Genomic DNA, 20,232 nt, shown 5'->3' with positions numbered 1-20,232 from the left:
TGTAGTGCTGAAGAAGTTGGCCGAGTGGTTAGCATATCCGATCTCTACCAACAGGTCGCAGGTTCGAATCCTGCAACGGGCATGGATGACTGTTGTGTTTCCAACAGAATTTAGGAAAGCTGTGGTAATACCAATACATAAAAAATGCAAAAATGATCTTAAAATCTACAGGCCAATCTCCTTATCCCTGGTTTACTGCAAAATATTAGAGAAATTAGTGTAAAAAAATATTAATTTTTAGAAAAAAAAACAACTTCTCTAAGAACCAGTATGGGCTTAGACAGAAACCAAAGACTGAGCATGCACTGCTGAACTTCAAAAACTTGATTTATTCATCACCAGACCAACACTAACTTTAGAAGTCTTTTGAGATCTCCAGAAAGACTTTTGATAAGGTATCACATAATATTTTATTAAAAAACTGGAGAATATAGGAATCAGAGGCTGTGCACATGAATGTTTATGAGTCATTTAACGTCTAGATCACAAACAGGAAAAATTAAAAGTTATAGCAATTTCATTAAGATAAAATGTGGTGTTCCCCAAGGTTCTGCACTTGGGCCAGTTCATAATTTATATCACTGACTTCTGTGACCTACAGTTATCAAGTAAAGTAAACACCTTGGCAGATGATACACCACATTGATATTTACTGCAAATTCTGTCAGTGAAATGCAAAACATGGTCAACATAGATTTGCAAATATTGACAAATTGGTTTCATGTGAACAAACTCGCTCTCAATGCTGAAAAAACAAAATTTATAATTTTTAAACTCAAAAATACACCTACAATAAAATGAAATTTTCCATCCACATATTCCTACATAACTGGAATTGTAAGAGTAACCAAAATTGTAACTGCATGGAGAGAGTGAATGTGAATACTCTAACCTACTCAGGATTAAAAATAACAGCAACTTAAGTTGGAAACCACATATTACAGAAGTATGCAACAGAGTAAGATTTATGCTATCTCGAGTCTTCTTTTTAAAGAAATTCTTAATTGTGACGATCTTAAGAACATTATATTTTGTCTGGATACAAACTGTTATACAGTATGATATACTAAGCTGAGGAGGAACATATCACAGAACACTGACACCATTAATCTCTTTACAAAATAAATTAATATTTTTAATAATTAATAAACATTAATATAGAGACATTACAATGAACGTTAAATATACTCTAACTATCCTACTACTTAGACAACTAAAGACGGAGACTGATAATCCATATGTAAACATTAGAAAAGATACTTCTGCAAAAAGGCGGGCTTAAATACTAAAAGCGCAACACGAAATAATACACAAATACTATATCTATTTGGCTCCAAAAATCTTCAACAGCTTACTGCTCTTAAAACGAAATGAAAACATTTAGGTAATGATTAGACAGTACCTAAATTTTTATAAGAATACTGAAAATTTGTTTAAAATAATTGTATAAAAAGTAGAAATTGAATAAAAGGAGAAATTAACCAATACAAAATATTCAAGTAATTATTGAACTGTATTGCTCTTCCACATGTACATATGCTCTTCCACATGTACATATATATTATTCCCTATATATATATATATATATATTGTCAATATTTTTGTATACTATTGTGCTCTGTGTAATTGTTATATTTCTTGTAACCTGGATGAGCTTGTGCTCTTGGGTTATACATGTCATTGTTTTACAATTTTATAATTTTAGAAAAAATTAAAATGAAAGATGTAATGAATTTAATTCATTACATCTAATTGGGGTGCTTAAGGGTCAAAGCTGTATAACTGAGAGGAGACCTCCACATAGCCTTTAAAGGAATGCGGAGAACCGACCAGGGCTTCTGACCTAATGTCCAATCCTCACCTTCTCGTGGTGCACCCTGTTGGGTATCTACTTTGATACTGAATGAACGAGGATGGGCTGGCAATTTGGGATTTAGCCGACCAAATTGTATTCTTATTGGTTAAACCAAAATAAAAAATGATGGTACAACATGACAAAATTTCATGCCGGCTGGGGCGTCGCCCGGTTAAACAAGGCCCCCGTTGTTTTCGCCAGGGAACCAGGGCGAACAGCGAAAAGTCAGCTACTGGAACAAATCTGAAAACAAACCCCAACTCAACATCACCAGAGTTAAAGATCGGTACTATCAACGTAAGAAGCCTGAATGGCAAAGAAATGGAGCTAGCTGAGGAATTAGATAAGTACCAGATCGACATAATAGGGGTGACTGAAACAAAAAAGACCAAAACTGGTGAGATCTTTCTGAGCAATAAATACAAAATGTTATATTCAGGCAATAACAATCAAGGAAAAGAAGAAGTAGCCATAGTATTCAACACAAAATACGAGGCTAATCTTCTTGAATGGCAGTCAGTCTCAAGTAGAGTAATGTGGGCAAATATGAGAATGGGGAACTGGACAATGAGACTTATTTGTGCCTATGGTCCCACAGAAGGTTCTACTAAGGTAGAAGTGGAGGAATTTTTTGAGGCTTTAGAAAAAGCAACTGACACAATGAAAAAGGAAAAGTTGGTCCTTGTTGGGGATCTAAATAGTAGAGTAGGAAATGATTGTGAGACATACAAAAATATTTTGGGAAAATTTGGAGAAAAGAGCAAAGCTAATAATAATGGCAAATATCTGTTGGATTTCTGCTCAGGACATGGACTGGTTATTACTAACACCATGTTCCAACATAAAAATGTGCACAAATTCACATGGAGAGAAGAGGCTAGGAATAAGAAAAGTCTCATTGACTATGTTATTGTTGATAGTGATGTTTTCTCCCTGGTGCAGGACACCAGAGTGTACAGAGGATTTGAAATTGGAAGTGATCACTATTTAGTCTTGAGCAGGATAAAATTGAATTTCATATTGAAAAGAATAACATGTAAGAAAGTTTTAAAGCGAATAAAAGTTGAGCAGCTCTCAGATGTAAACTGTAGACTAAAATACAGAAATATTATTGAAAAGAAAATGAAAGAGTTTGAGAACAGGAATCAAACCTTGGAGATTCAGTGGCAAACTCTGAAGGAAACATTGATTGATTCAGCCAGCGAGGCATGTGGTGAGGTTGTGTGCAAAGATAAAAAAATCAGAACTCCCTGGTGGACACAGGAAGTTAAAGAGGCAGTGAAGGAAAAGAAGAAAGCATATCAAAAGTTCCTGGCAAATAAGTCAGCTTTTACTCTTACAGAATACAGAGACAAATGTAAGAAAGCTAAACAGTGTGTAAAACTAGCTAAACAAAAGTCATGGGAGGACTTTGGCAAGAATATAGAAAATAAATATCAAGAAGGTGGCAAAATATTCTGGAGGTTGTTGAAGAAGCTTAGGAATGGAGGAAAGAGTGCTGTAAAAGGAATTAGAGATACTAAAGATGAAATGAAAACAGGAGAAAAAGATATCCTTGAAGTATGGAGTAATTACTTTGAAAAACTGCTAAATGAAACAAGCAGTGATGACAGCACAGTGATAAAAAACACTGACCAGGCATGCAGTCAGGAATACATATCCATACTTGAAGTAGAAAAAGCCATCAAAGGCTTGAAATGTGGAAAGGCAGCAGGAGTAGATGATATTCGACCAGAAATGCTGAAGTATGGTGGTATAAGAATCTTACAGTGGCCGCACTGCATAGTTCAGAAAGCCTGGACAGAGGGACGAATTCCCGATGATTGGAGTAGAGCTCTCATAGTACCCATATATAAAAAGGGAAATAAAACTGAATGTGAGAATTACAGAGGTATTTCCCTACTGAGTGTTCCTGGCAAGATCTATGCAAGTATACTTGAGAAACGGTTGAGAAGAATTGTGGAAGAAAAGCTTGGTGAAGAACAAGCTGGATTCAGGCCAAATAGAGGCTGTCAGGATCAGATCTTCACTTTACGACAAATAGTCGAGAAAGCATGGGAATATAACAAAGATCTGTATTTAAGTTTTGTCGATTTGGAAAAGGCATATGACAAGGTGCCAAGAGAGAAGCTATTCAATACGCTGCAGTTATATGGTGTCAATGGGGCATTATATCAAGCAATACTTAGTCTTTATTTGAGTTGTGAGTCAGCAGTTAGAATTGAAGGAAGTACAGGAAGATGGTTTAATGTTAAATCTGGTGTGAGACAAGGATGTACATTATCCCCTCTGTTATTCATTATCTATATGGATCACATTATGAAGGAATGTGGTATTAAACCTGATATCAAAATTGGAGATGTTAATGTCAGCTCTTTGCTTTATGCGGATGATGTTATACTTCTAAATAAATCCGCTACAAGTCTGCAAGATTCTCTGACTAAATTGAATAGCTGTTGTAATAGATATGGTATGAAGGTCAGCAATAAAAAGACAAAGACAATGAAAATAGGCAGAATCATTGAAAATGTCAACTGTGTTGTGAATGGAGAGCCTGTGGAACAAGTAAAACATTTCAGCTACTTAGGCACAATTTTTACTGAAGATGGTAAACTAAATATAGAAATAGACAACAGAATCAGCAAAGCTGGTATCGTGGGAAGTCAATTGAATAAATTCATATGGAATAAGAAAGAAATTAGTCGGAACACTAAATTAGCTGTATACAAGACTGTGTTCAAACCAATTTTAACTTATGGATCTGAGAGCTGGGTCAGAAGTAAAACACTTGACCAAAGACTAGAGACCGCAGATATGAGAGTCCTGAGAAAGATTAGAGGCGTGAACAGATGGCATCAATGGCAATATCATATTAAAAATGAAGATATTAGGAAAGAACTTGACATTGTCAGCATCCAGGAATGCGTTAGCAGAGCTAATCTCAGATGGTATGGTCACTTAAATAGAATGGGAGAGGAAAGATTAGCAAAACAAGTGTTCTCTGCCAGGTTGGCAGGAAAACGACCCAGAGGAAGACCAAGATATAGGTGGATTGATACAGTACAAAGTGCCTTAGACGATAGAAATATAAGATCTGATAATGTTGGAGTCTTGACAAGTAACAGACTGATTTGGAGGAAAATTGTAGATAGGAAGTTAGTAATGATGTAATTTTTTCATGTAGTACTGTCATATCCTGTACACCCCTTGAGGGTACATGGCAGGAATTTGATGATGATGATGATGATGAATTTAATTACTATTTTTTGTAATTTTATAATAATAAAACCTACTGAAACTATGAAGTCTGAGTATTATGTCTGTTAAATTGTATATGCTCTCTGGCTTCTTTTGTAGGATGAAAAATCAGTTTCAGGAAAAAACAACAACCTGCAACTTAGGAATTGCTAACTGAAGTTTAGAACACACAGAACTTATTACTTCCTGTTATATTCCTTCTTTGTTACAAGGACATCACTAGGAAGAGAATAAAAGATCAGTTAACATTTAAAACTGATGTCATGCAGGATGTATTTACTCACTTGTCTGTCACAGCTGAGCTATGACTATTAAATTATTTCAGGAAATTACAACATATACTAAATATTAATTAAAAGAAAACTTTAATCAATACTTCCTATATTTCGGCAATGTTACATTGCCATCTTCATGGGAACATAAAACTATGATAAATGTATGCAGGCACTAACAACGAGCAAATGCGGCAGAGGAGAGTAACTACAGTTGTTTCTAGAGTCTTAAAGATGTCTCCTAGCAGGCTAAATTGGGTTGGGTTGTTTTGGCTGTTGGGCTGATGTTCTCATGATGCAAGCTTCCCAAATTTGGGGAAGTCTCATGCACCCAAATTTGTTGAGGTTTGGGAAGTTTTTTTTTAGGGCCAAGGCTGATTCCATGAACAATCTTTCGTATTTATATTTGCTGCGGTGTAGTAAAGTGGATTTCTTCCATCATATTCTGTGGAGGGTATCCAGAGCATGGTCTGCAAGTCCAGAATGGCTATATTGGTGAAACTGGATGTAGTTTTTGCATTTAGATATCCTGATATTAGCTGTCCTGCCTGTTTGGCCATAGTAGGACAATTTACAGCTGCAAGGGACCTGGTATACTCCAGGTAGGTCTAGGGAAAGTGGCTGGTCTTTGGCATAAAAATCAGCAACAACAGATTATGCAAATGGTAGGAATATAGAATCAATAAAACAAGCAGAATAATTCAGCTATTTAAGTACAATTTCTTAGAGAAGATGGAAAATTAAACATGGAAATAGACAGCAAAATAAGCAAAGATGGTAATATTAGGGAGTCAACTGAAGACATTCTATATGGAATAAGAAGTTAGTGAAAAGACAACTGTGTACAAGACAGTTTTCAAACCAACTTTAATGTATGAATTTCAGAAGAGACCAAGAAAGAAAACAAATGATTAAAACTAGAGAGCATAAACATGGCAGTTCTGAGAAAAGTTAGGAGAGTGAAAAAATGGCATCAGTGGCAGAGTTATATTAAAATGAAGATATTAGGAAGGAACTTGACATTGTTAGCATTCAAGAATGCATGAAAAAAGGTTACCAGAGCAGATGACAGGAAAAAGATCTAGAAGGAAGATTAAATTGTAAGATATGACAATACTGGAGTCCTGACAAATAACATATCAATTTGGAAGAAAACTTTCAAAATAAGTAGCTAGTAATAATAAGCTTATGTATTAATATCATAGTTGATATGCACCCTTAAGGGTGCATATCAACAACCTGTGTGTGTATATTGTGTGTTTGTGTGTATAAAACCATATAGCATATCAAATTCATTATAATATACTGAAATATACACAAGTTTTTCTCACTTGGTTATACTAGTCTGGTTATACTGAATTTAGCCTTTATATACTCATATATATATATATAGAAGCTAAATTCAACATCTCTCTAATTCAGAGTATTTTAGTAATAAGGTGTGCAACACCTTTTGGCTACTTGTATATGGAAATATGACTTCTGCATTACTTCAATCTTGGTATCACTTGTGGGTCTGGCTCCCACTGATGAGACCTCAATAAAGGTCAAAACACGGGTCAGGGTAGTGACCCCTTCCATAATGCATAGCATTATACATGTCCATAGGGATATGTGCTTTGCATTATGGGATACTAAGGCAAGTGATGTGAAGTCATTAGCTTCTATATACGAATTGCCCAGGCATGAAATTACTTCATGTGCAAACTTTGTTTGCTTACATACTTGGATAAAGAATTAAACTAAGAATATAATTTCTTGGCACCTTCAATTTACATGAAATATACACAATGCCACACAGAACTTTGATAGAAATTCACAACTAACACATGGAAAGTTGTGGCTCTTTGCAATGCTACATACATAACAATTTTGTTTTTGTTTTTTAAAAAAGTTGACTCCACCATATTAAAGATCATGTTTACCAGTGTCCCTTACTTGCAACAATCTGCTATGAAGTATGTGTGTGTATCAACACTATTCATATGAAAACAGCTGAGCGTGTACATAATGCTTTCTTTTGCATAATGTTCTTAAAAATTTACTTAACTGCAAACTGCATATGTCAACATCAGCTAATCTGAAATTTTACAGCTAAAATGGGATAAAACAAAACATGAAGAAAATCAAAGAAAATGTACAGCCTGCATTATTTTTTTTCATGCTTGGAAGTGCTGAATGAATATTGTTGCTGGAGTATCAAATAATGCTATTTCAGAAATATCCTTGTAGACTATGTGGAGTACTTGTTCAAGCACGATACTAATTTTCAGAAGAAAATTAGTATAGTGAATATACTAATATAGTGAATTATTCATTAGAATTTCATGAAAAAGTATGCAATTAGAACCTTCTTTTAAAAATTTTACACAGTGTTTTCCAGTATGTAAAATTTATAAGGACTGAAATAACTCATCATCCATGAATATTTGACACAATTATAATTTATATTTAAAAAAATCAAAAATAGATAAGGATTACATAATGATGTGTTTACATACCTTTTCATTGAGAACACAAGTACAGTTTATGTCCATGAAATTATTTCCTTCTATCTTCAAAATGCTTTTTATATTTAATTTCTGGAAGTGCAGAAAAATTTATATAATTAATTAAATCATAAAATAAATTCACCATCTCTTAAACTGATGCTGAGCAAAGCGTTTAACACTAAACTTCAGAATGGTATATCACAATGGCATATTATATCATATGGCATCATGATATATCAAATACTATTCTATAGATAAAAAAAAAAGAAAAAAAAAGTAAACCCAAAAATGCCCAACAGACTAATATTTTCTTAATAATTTTAATTTCATGCATTATAGGATCTCGTAAAACACCACTACACACTTATGGAAGACATGGCTATTCTTGACATTTTGTCTCCAGTTTCTTCCCTCCTTTTCTTCACCTATGGTGATGGTCTTGCTTTGCATGCACTCCACATTGCCTTCTTGCCAAGATATCATCTTATATTATGTCCTTTCTAAATTGCTTTCAGCATTCATTAAAAAAAAAAAAAAACTTCATCATTGGATGGTCCTTTTTCAGTTCAGATGTCTTTATTTACCAATGTTCCCCTAGATGAAACTACTTTCTGACAGATATGGTCCCCCTATTGGACTGTTATTCACCTGGATACTTCAATACCAGAATAAGCTTTACTAACATACTGAAGGTGGTACAGCAATGAGTAGTTCTCTTTCTCCAAGTGTTGCTAATTACTTCATGGAACAATTTGAACAATGGATACTGAATATCCTAAACTGCCTTATGGTACAGATATGTGGATAATATCCTTGCAATGGGGAATGATTCCTTTATGGATTTACAAGCATTCACCACTAAGATCAACAGTTCCACCTTCACATAAAGTTCACTCTAGAAGTAGAAGAGGATAACTGGGATTGCCTTTTTTTAGACCTGCTTTATCAACCAGAAGGTGGCTTTAATATCTCAGTTTTTAGACTGAAAACCTATAACAGAGTTTACATTCATGCTTTTTCAAATCATTACATGCGTCAAAAATCTGGAACCATTAAGAGTGTTACATCGAGCTCATTCTGTGTTCTACTGAAGCACTACTCTCTCTGGAGAAAAAATGTACACAAAGGTCACCTCCTTTCTTGCTAATGGCTTTGCTGAGTCTCATGTTGTGAAAATTATTGATATAGTTTCCTTGTCATTTGTCCTCCATCACATCACCATTTCTTATGTTAACGGTGTCTCTGAAGGCATAGCTAAGCTAATAAGATTACTTATTTAATATGGCAAACTACAGGTATGTATGTCATGGACCACAAAAATTTTACTGAAAGTCTCCAACTATGTAAAGTTTGGGAACCACTGCTCTATATTCTCCACTATATATAACTTAGAAGTAAAGAAATAACAATCCAGATTGGAGCATGAGAACAATGTTCAAAGTAGCAAAATTATAAGAACTGAAAGAACAAGCAAGAAAACGAGATGTAGGAATTCTAGGAGTTAGTAAAACCAGATAGAAAGGTAGCAGTGATTAGTGGAGTGGGAACTATAGAATCATCTGTACTGGAGGAGAGAAAGGACAAAATAGCATTTTACTATGGAGAGATTGGGAAAAGGAGGTAAAAATTCTTATCACCAGAATGACAACCTTAACTCCAGTGGATTTTACCATAATTCAAGTATACATGCTAACAACTAATTCGGAAAATCATGAGACAGAAGAGGCATATGGACAACTAGAGAAACTAATAACATCAGTAAAAGATAATTATAATGGACTACTTTAACACACCGGATAGAGGACAGTGAATGTGAAGAAAGTGGACGATTTATATTAGACAGGAAGAATGCAAGAGGAGAATGATTGTTAGATTTCTTAAACAACATGGCCTTATAGGTGGCAATATACTTTTTTGAAGTACCAAAATGATACACATGAAAATCACCAGTAGATGTTGCACAACTGATTGATTACATACTAGTCAAGAAAAGAGACAAAAACCAACTCAAGTCATGCTACAGCTACTCAAGAAGTGAAATAAGGAGTGACCACTCATTTGTCATTACAAAATGACAAATAAAACATAAGAAAATACAGAGAATGAGGAAGAGGAAATGGAATATTGAACTATTGAAAAAACATCAGATTGCATATGCTTGAGAAAAACAATGAAAAAAGATTGGATGGTCATCAAGGAAATAACTAAAAGATCAGTTAGGATTTACAAAATTACAACCACTAAAGATAGATTACAAATAAGATACTTAAGTTAATAGAAGACTGCAATAAAGCAAAGGAGAACTGAATATAAAAAATATATGAAGTTGATTATAAATTATAAACAGGAGAAGCTGATAGGGCATATTGTATAATTACTGCACTCACCTACAATCTCCAAACAAAAAATAGTTATGAGACAAAAAAGTTGCAACGAGTCTGACTCTATGGGGGTCTTGGGATGATAACTTCTTTCAAGTTCTCCTGCAGACCCTCACTTTAAGACTAAATAATAATTTCAGATCATATTACATGTAGTGCCCACCATCAATACTGTTTTTGTTTTATCTATGAGTAATCTTTAGTAACTTATCTCTTAGTAATTTCTAACCAAACAGATAACAGGACTTTAGCTTTGATGTAGTAAAGTTTTTTTTTCACCTCCAGAGGTCAGGCTGGTAGTGTTAATGGTAGACCAAATTAGTATGACTTTAGCATATTATGTGGATTGTAATGTAGCATGTTTCTTTGTATATATTCCAGATGAACTTGATATGAAGATCAAAACAAGTCAGGTGATTATTTTGGTTTATATTAAATTGAAGTTGTACTATAACACAGTAGTAGTCGTCTCCATAATTTTTAAAAATGAAGTGACTGGAATGAAAAGCAACCTCATTTTTAAAAAAGAAAATAGTTAATATACATAAAAGATCTAAATAAAAATTAAATGTTAATATTTCAGATAACTGTCTGCAAAATGCAAGAAGGCATTGAATCTTTAGTGTTTGGGCTGGGTTTATGCAGAAAGTCTTCACAGGACTCAGAATAACTTGCATACGTAAAGGAACACAATGAAAAGCAATCTTTATTATTTTATATTATGATCAATGATTTTTAAATCTGCAAGATTATTCAGAATGCAAAGAAGATTTTCTGCACAAACCCAATATGCATATCAAACATTAACATCTGACCTCCATGAAGTCACTCATCGTGGGAGGTACACTATCTCACTCTCTCTCTCTCTCTCACACACAATGCTGATCCAACCGTGCCTTAAACTGATTCAATGTATCTACATTGACAACACACTCAGGCAATGCATTCCACTCACCTGCTATTCTCCATAAAAAGAACCTACTCCTCACCCCCCTGCTCATATCCTCCTTATACAGCTTACAGGGATGGTCACTTATTCTACCCCCTTTTTCTCTCGTTCTATGAAAATTCTGTTCCATGTCAATCTGATCCTGACTAACTATGTCTCAATCCTATCCCCCCCTCCTCCTATTCATGAGGCTTTGCAATTTATATTTTCTCAATCTGTCCTCATACTTCACATTCTAAAGACCACTGACTAGCTTCGTGAATCTCCTCTGGTGACCAAATCTGTGCACAATCCATATGAGGCCTGATCAAGGGCTTATACAATGGTATCATAACCTCTTTATTTCTGCACATCAGAAATAGTTCAACTTAACTGCCCATTCATGCAGTCTATTCAAGTCCTCCTGTAAGGCCATAACATCTGCTTGACTCTGCATTGCCCTCTCCAATTTTGAATCATCTGCAAACAGCTGCATATAACCAGTTAAACCCAATGCAATATCATTAGTATACAAATCAAACAACAATGAACCCAAAACTGAACCCTGCAGCACACAACTAATAACCTTCCTCTTTTGGGATATATACTACACCAACATATACAACTTTCTGAGACCTATCTAACAGCCAGTCACCAATCCCATCAGTTTCAATTTACTTAACAGCCTGATTTGCTAATTTCTACTCATACTGCACTTTTGTTGTCCTTACTGAGTCACTCTCCTGGCTTGTTCTTTATACTCTTCATGTAACTGATTATTAACATTATTCATCTTGTACTGCCTCCAAAGTGCCTTCTTCCAGATTTCATGCTTAAACCCCTCATTCATCCATTTTACACCTCCCTTATTCAGCCTTTTGACCTCTGGAATACATGCACACACATTGACTGTATGTATTTCTTTGTCAGTTCCCAAGCAACATTTATTTCCTTACTACTCAACTCCTCATTCCATGCTATAGCTCCAAGCTGTCTCCTAAGCGTGTCATAATTACTAACCTTGTACTTTGACATATATCCTTTCCCCACTGAAGTCTGCACATGGTTAGCCACAATCCAGTTGATCACATCATGATCATTCTCACCAACTGAAGAAAAGTCCAAAACCCTACTCACAATTACATACTCTGATGAAAACTCTCCACTTTCACAATATGATGCCTGAGAGGGGTTTGTTGAAAGTGTATTAAGAATTTTTTTTGGATTGATTGTCTTGGGGATCATCACCATTGATGGGGAGAGCATGCTTTGGTAGAGAAGTTCTTCATTACTGTTAATTGATGCACTAGAAATATTGTAAGCTTTATCTCATTATGTTTTAACCATGCCTATCTTTTATAATGGATGCAGTGGACACAGTCAACTGGGCGATGGCCAAGTGGGCCAAATAAAAGATCAAATATGCAATTCTATTCTGTTGATCTATTTTATGTTTATACCGTTCTTTTAACTCAGGTAAAAACGAGTTAAAAGAACGGTATAAACATAAAATTTGAAAAATCTCGCTTATAATTAAGTTTATTTTTATTGTGTAATTAAGTTAGGTTATTTGGAAATATGTATTTATTTTTATTGTGGAGTTAGGTTAGGTTATTTGAAAAATCTCACTTATAATTAAGTTTATTTTTATTGTGTAGTTTGGTTAGGTTACTACAAATTATGTTTGTTAATTACAAAATAACATCAATAAATGAATTAAAAAACTATTTTTTCTTTATTTTAATATTGTGCAATTATATCTTTTCATTTTTAAATCATTTTCGGACCACTCTTTCTTAAATGATTCTACAAATTTTGATATAAGATATAAACGAAAATATATAATATAAATATTTATTAACTAGCTGAGTCATTTTTTGTATGGGAAATTTCAATATAACTTCTATAGAATTTGCAATTCTTCACAATAAAAATAAACTTAATTATAAGCGAGATTTTTAAAATTTTATGTTTATACTGTTCTTTTAAATCATTTCTCAAAAAATATTATTTAAATTTACCTGGTAATAGATCAACAGAATAGAATTGCATATTTGATCTTTTGTTCCGTCGCCCACTTGGCCATCGCCCAGTTGTCATGTACCTTTGCAGTGGTTAAATTCTAAACCAATAAGCTCTGGAGTCCTTACTTTAAGGGCTAGATTGCTAGATTGTCGCAACATTTTTAAAAATTTTATTTATTTATTCTAGTGGAGTTTGTTTAGACCCTTCCCCTTTAATACATATTAATCCATTTATCCACTCTGATGCTAATTGAATACCCTGATACAAAGAACTTGCACCTAGGATCTGCACCTCTGCAATGCCATACATCCCAAACCACTGTCCTTACAAAATAACCAATTGTATTTACCTTTTTGGAAGTTTATTTTGCACTTGGTTAGACTAAAATAAATTTAGTTTCATCCTTTATCCAAGTGTGAGCAAACAAAGTTTGCACCAGAATATCTTCAGGACTGAGGCAAGGTGATGCATCTGTTGGCAACTTTTAACAAAGGTGGACCAAGCTCTCATCACTCCTTGTCTCAGTATCTCCCACCATGCAAAGCACATCTCCTTGCAGACATGTATAATGCTATGCATTAAGGGAAGGGCCACTACCCAGACCAGTTTCGACCTTCATTGAGGTCTTGTCAGTGGGAGGAAAACTCAGCAGTGGTGACACTAATGCAGAAGCAATGGAGAGGTCATATTTACCTGTACGAGTTGCCAACTGGTGTACCACCACATTATTACTCTGGATTTAGAGATTTATAGGTAAACATGACCTCTCCATTGCTTCTGCCTTAGTGTCACCACTGCTGGGTCTGCCTCCCACTGACGAGACCTGAATAAAGGTCGAAACCAGTCTGGGTAATGGCCCTTCCCTTAATGCATAGCATTATACATGTCTGCAAGGAGATGTGCTTTGCATGGTAGGAAATACTGAGACAAGGAGTGATGAGAGCTTGGTCCACCTTTGCTACGATTTGCCAACAGATGCACCACATTGCCTCAGTCCTGAAGATATTTTTAGGTGCAAACTTTGTTTGCTCACACTTGGATAAAGGATGAAACTAAATTTATTATAGTCTAACCAAGTGCAAAATAAACTTCCAACATCTTTCTCTAAATCCAGAATAATAATAAGGTGGTACACTGGTTGGCAACTTGTATAGGTAAATATGACCTCTCCTTGCTTCTGCCTTAGTATCACCACTCTGGGTCTGCCTCCCACTGATGAGACCTCAATAAAGGTCGAAACCGGTCTGGGTAGTGTCCCTTCCCTTAATGCATAGCAGTATACATGTCCGCAAGGAGATGTGCTTTGCATTATGGGAGATACTGAGACAAGGAGTGATGAGAGCTTGGTCCACCTTTACCACGAGTTGCACCACCTTACCTCAGTCCTGAAGATATTTTCAAGTGCAAACTTTGTTTGCTTACAGTTGGATAAAGGATTAAACTAAATTTATTATAGTGTAACCAAGTGAAAAATAAACTTCCAAAAGCTACATCCTATTTATAACATCATCAGAGAACAAATTCATATAAATACTTTTAATACAGCAAAATTGGTGGATTAATCAATAATTTAAGGTAAGTGCTTGTTATATTAAAGCTAGATTACTACAATCCTAATTATAATTAACTCTTAGACTGAAATGTTATGTGGGTAGAATACGTGACACCCATATACTTGGGATTTTTAAACTGCCATTATTGTTAAGATCAGGGTGGTCAATAAGAATATCACAGGACTTTTTATATATATAGTTAAACAATAACCTCTATCCCTGCTTGTTAGTGTTCTACAACTACCACCCTCCATGTCTCAGTATCTCCCACCATGCAAAGCACATCTCCTTGCAGACATGTATAATGCTATGCATTAAGGGAAGGGCCACTACTCAGACCGGTTTCGACCTTTATTGAGGTCTCGTCAGTGGGAGGCAGATCCAGCAGTGGTGACACTATGGCAAAAGCAATGGAGAGGTCATATTTACCTATACAAGTTGCCAACCGGTGTACCACCTTATTATTACTCTGGATTTAGAGATTTAAAGGTAAATATGACCTCTCCATTGCTTATACCTTAGTGTCACCACTGCTGGGTCTGCCTCCCACTGACGAGACCTCAATAAAGGTCGAAACCGGTCTGGGTAATGGCCCTTCCCTTAATGCATAGTGTTATACATGTCTGCAAGGGGATGTGCTTTGCATGGTGGGAGATACTGAGACAAGGAGTGATGAGAGCTTGGTCCACCTTTGCTAGAACTTGCCAACAGATGCACCACCTTGCCTCAGTCCTGAAGATATTTTCAGGGACAAACTTTGCTTGCTCACACTTGGATAAAGGATGAAACTAAATTTATTATTGTATTTATCTTTGAATGCGATCCACTGGTCGAGTGGCCAGCAAGTTGGTAAATCTTTCCTTTCGTTCAACGTATTAATATTATCGCATTGCAACTGATGGGAATTCTGCATTTCTGTGGATTCGTTACAGACCTCTTTCTCTTCAGAAACTACACACAAACTATCATTACAAACTCACTTTGTATTATCACTGTCATCCAAGCTATTTTTCCATTTAAAGAAGGCACCAATGTACTTATCCATAGTTGAATATAACTTGTCCTCGGGTATAACTCGCATCCCATAATGTTACTTTTCAAAAATAAAAAGAAAAAAGTTTTGCATATACCTAACACATGAAAAAAAAGCTTAAACGTGTTTTTACTTCAGGGCGATAGTAACTTGCTCCCCACGGTAAACAACACGCCCTCCCCCAATAGCCACTATACCAGAGGCAAAGAAACACAAGTACTTTTATTATGTCAGAGAATAAGGTACGAGTAGTCTGTGTAATATATTTCAACAAATAGTGCAATTAGAGACAACTTGGATAAATATGACACTAATTAATGAATCACATGTCCCCTCATACAGAAACTATGCTGTATAACCATATGTTGCACCAGCAAACACAGTATCTAACTAAAAACTATTGTTATTAGTTAGATGCATGCGAGTCCGCTTGCTGCAAAGCAGTAATAAAATTCAACCGCGTTGTTATGGCAGTTTCACATATTATAGAATTCGGTTGAAGAGAGTTAGCATTTCAACTCAATTGTCGGCTTGCTTTTATCTTTCGGTAGTGCAATCTTTTGTTAATACCACACCAATCATATGCACATCTTAATAACCTGCCATTGCTGTTTGTTTCGTACCCTGCTTTCACTTCTCACTAGTCATTTGTGAAGGGTTGTTCATTACATATCAAGTCTTGTAAATTACTAGCAGTACTGTTGACAGGGTGTAGCATAGAAGCAGCCTGTTTCACGGCTTAATTAAGGGCACTTGTTCAGCCACATTGTGGTAGGTGCTGTATTTGGACAAGAAGATGTTTTACATCTGATGTAGATGCAATAGATTTATTTGAAGAATTAAAAATTTTCTCAAAAATAATACAAGAGAAAAGTGGTCCTCATCAAATTTTATTATATATATATATAGAAAGATATTTAATGACTAAAAACACCGAGAATAAATTAAAAGCTTTAATGATACAACTAGTTTCGGCTTTTTACAGCCTTCATCAGGTATCTTTTCAGGAAGAGGAAACAATAATAAAAACTGAAGAAACTAAGAAGCACAGATAAATTGTATTACATAATTAAAATAAAAAAACGTATTAACATTCAAGTTGTTCTATTTTACATGCCATTGTTTGTAGTATGCGTGGTAGCAGACTCTCGAGAACGCCAGTACCGAACAACAGCAGTATGACTATCAGGGAGGTTATAGCTTAAATTGTTGTTTAAATGTTCAGGATTAAGGACGATTTCTATGGAGTCCACTATCTTTCTTTCAAATTCATCATGGCAGCAGTAAATGTTTTCAGATCTATCCCAGGAAACTTGACCTTGAAAATCATCATGAGAATTGTTAGAGAAGAGAACATGGCTGGATAAGGCACTGGTATGTGATCTTTTATTATTATTATTATTATTATTATTATTTTGACACCTCCAGGGAGTCCAAAGACTCATCGAGGGAGAGTGTGCCGACAGCATCGAACGATGGGTTCCCTTCCAACTACTAACCGCGCTCAAACATACTTAACTGAGCCATTAGTAGCAGAGGCTCTACCAATCGACCAACCTTCGCCGGCAAGGAGATGTCTCTCTTATGTTCTTCCATACAAAGTTCAATAGACTTACCGTAATAAGGAACATTACAGTCACACCATAGTTTATATACCCCAGGATATTTTAGATTGTGATGCTTAGGATGGCTTATAAGAGATCAGATTTTTCGAAGTGCAGTGAATAATGTCCTGATGTTGTACTTCTTAAGGACTTTAGCCAATTTTTGGGAGACCGAACTGATGTATGGGATTGAGATGCTATCTTTAAAATTGGTAGTTTCTGTATTGCGGTGCCAAGGAGGATCTATAAGAAATTTCTTAATGGTTTTTTTATAATATCCATTTTGTTCAAAGATATGTGAAAGGTGATAAATTTCTTTTTGAAGCTCATCTGGATCGTTTAAAAGAGATCGAGTTCTGTGTCTCAAGGTGGAAATAGTTCAGAGTTTTTGTGGTGGAAAATGATGAGAAAGACTGTGAAGATATCTATTAGTATGCGTTGGTTTTCTGTATATAGAGATCTAAATTTTCCAGAGCAGCGTGAGAGTTTTATATCGAGGAATGGAAGGGAGTTTTCATGTTCTAGTTCAGCTGTGAATTTGATATTTGGATGCTGGTTATTGAGATGATGAAGAAAATCCATGAGAGAGTTTTTGCAGTGACTCCATATAATAAAAACATCATCTACATAATGCTTCCAAACTTTTGGTTTAAACAAAGAAGACAATATAGCTCTTGTTTCAAAGTCTTCAAGGTAAATATTCGCCAAAATAGGGGATAAAGGGATCCCCATCGCCAAGCCCTGGTTCTGTTTATAGATGGTGTCTTGATATCGGAAGTAGCCAGATTGAACGCAATACTTTAATAAAGCAAACTTTTTTTTGGATAATTTATCCTTTAGTAATATTAATACTTCTTCAGTTGGTACATTTGTGAATAATGAAATAATATCTAAACTGGCTATAATATCATTCTATAATATATGGTATATATATATATATATGATTATCCATTTTATTTACTCGGTATGAAGATATGTTCATATTTTTTACTGACTTAATTCCGAGAATTAGACAAACAATTAATTTTATTTAACACACAACATGTTTTGTTGGAAAGCCAACTTCTTCAGGCGTGAGAACATTAAAAGCAAACATAAAAAACATCATAAAGAAACATTGTACCATTACAAAACTGACTATAAACTACAGTTAAGTTTGATTGTTAGGCAACTGCAAGCACATGACATCATTAGTGCACCAGTATCTGATAGCAGAGCTAAATGAGTCTGGTAAATTATAACTAAGGTTACTGTTTATGTGATGAGAGTCCAGGACAATTTCTTTAGACTCAACTATGAAGCGTTCTACCTTGTCGTGGCATATATGAAGGTTTGATGTTGTGGTCCAGTTTATCTCATGTTGGGAGCCTTCACTATTTGTGTTCACTGAGAACAAAACATGGCTTGAGATTCTGTTGTAAGCAATGTCACTTTAATGTTCCTCGAGACGTAGGAGGATGGACCTTCTCAGTTTGGCCATAATATGGATTCCCACATTCACATGCGATTTTATACACCTCTGGAAACTGAAGTTTGTTTGAAACTGAAGTGAGCCCGTTTTGGTTTGCTTACAATTAATCTGAGTTTAGGAAGAGCAGAAAAGCACGTTTTTATGTTAAATTTTTTCAAAATTCTTCTTAGTTTCTGGGAGAGCGAGCTGATGTATGGTAAAGAGATATAACCTTTGGAGTTGTCCTGTGTTTTTGTGTTGTTCTGAGGACGGCGTGTAGTTGTTTATCAATAGTTTTTGAAGAGTAGCCATTATTTGCGAAGGTTCTTTTTAGATGTTGTAGTTCAATTTTTAGCTCCTCCTCATTTGACAAAACAGACCTGGCACGATGCGCTAGAGTGGAGATGATACCTAACTTCTGTGCTGGATAGTGGGGTGAGGACACATGCAGGAATCTATCCGTGTGCATTGATTTTCTGAAGATCGAGATTTTTATGGAGTCAAACATCTTAGTAAGTTGATGTGTAAAAAAGGCAGAAATCCATTTTCTTCAATTTCTATGGTCAGCTTGATGTCTGAGTGGAAGTCGTTTAAGTGATTTAGAAAAATTTGAAGATTATCTATACCATATTCCCAAATAAGGAATATGTTGTCAACGTATCGGAGCTATATTTTAGGTTTAAGTGTAGCAGAGGAGATTGCCCTTTCTTCGAAATCCTTGAAAAAAATGTTGGCCAGTATTGGAGAAAAGGGGCTATGTATAATATATATATATATATTGCTTACTTTCATCTGCCAAAACGTTTAGTTTTCTATATATTCGGCACAAAACTCTTGTAGTTTCTATATTCGGCTATGAAATAATGTTGGATTCAATATCCACTTAATTTGTACCATCATGTATTATATTTGCATGTTTTTTTCTTTATGTTTTATCTTGTTTGCCGAGATCTGGAGAGTCATTTTGCTTGTTATCATAGAATTTATGCCGATAAGAAAAAAACTAAAACTGTTCAAACGACTCTTGATAACTTCTTTTGATAAAAAAAAATTGTAGTTACTAATGTAGGTACAAGTATTTATTAAACATTTATTTTGCATTCATTTTTTACCTTTCCTAAAAGAGTACCATATAAAATGAACTATTAATACAGTAATCGATCATGGACGAATTGTAATTTTTACCATTGATTATTAGATTTGATTAACGAAATTTTGATATATGCGGTAAAATCGAGCGATACCTGTATATGTTCATATTTATATAGGGAAGGAGAAGAAACTAGTCGAGGAAGCCAAGCGCTACCAACTAGATTTAGTCGGGCTTTCTTCGACCAAGAGGAGAGGTGGAAGCTCTACTACTCTGGTGTGAGCATGACAA

General features: G+C 35.0%; 1 protein-coding gene across 1 annotated transcript in view; it reads right to left on the bottom strand.

Moving 5' to 3' along the window:
* LOC150101893 (citron Rho-interacting kinase-like) overlaps nucleotides 1-20,232 on the bottom strand; it is a 594,274-nt gene that overhangs the window by 92,047 nt on the left and 481,995 nt on the right. The window contains exon 32 of the mRNA XM_090400165.1: nucleotides 7,887-7,967. Coding sequence (XP_090256291.1) covers nucleotides 7,887-7,967 — 81 coding nt within the window. The remainder of the gene's footprint in view (nucleotides 1-7,886; nucleotides 7,968-20,232) is intronic.

This window comes from Typopeltis vanoorti, chromosome 11 (assembly GCF_054136105.1).
Source record: "Typopeltis vanoorti isolate ZY-2024b chromosome 11, IOZ_Tvanoo_1.0, whole genome shotgun sequence".
Lineage (NCBI taxonomy): Eukaryota > Metazoa > Arthropoda > Arachnida > Uropygi > Thelyphonidae > Typopeltis > Typopeltis vanoorti.
This window is presented reverse-complemented; position numbering and strand designations above follow the sequence as displayed.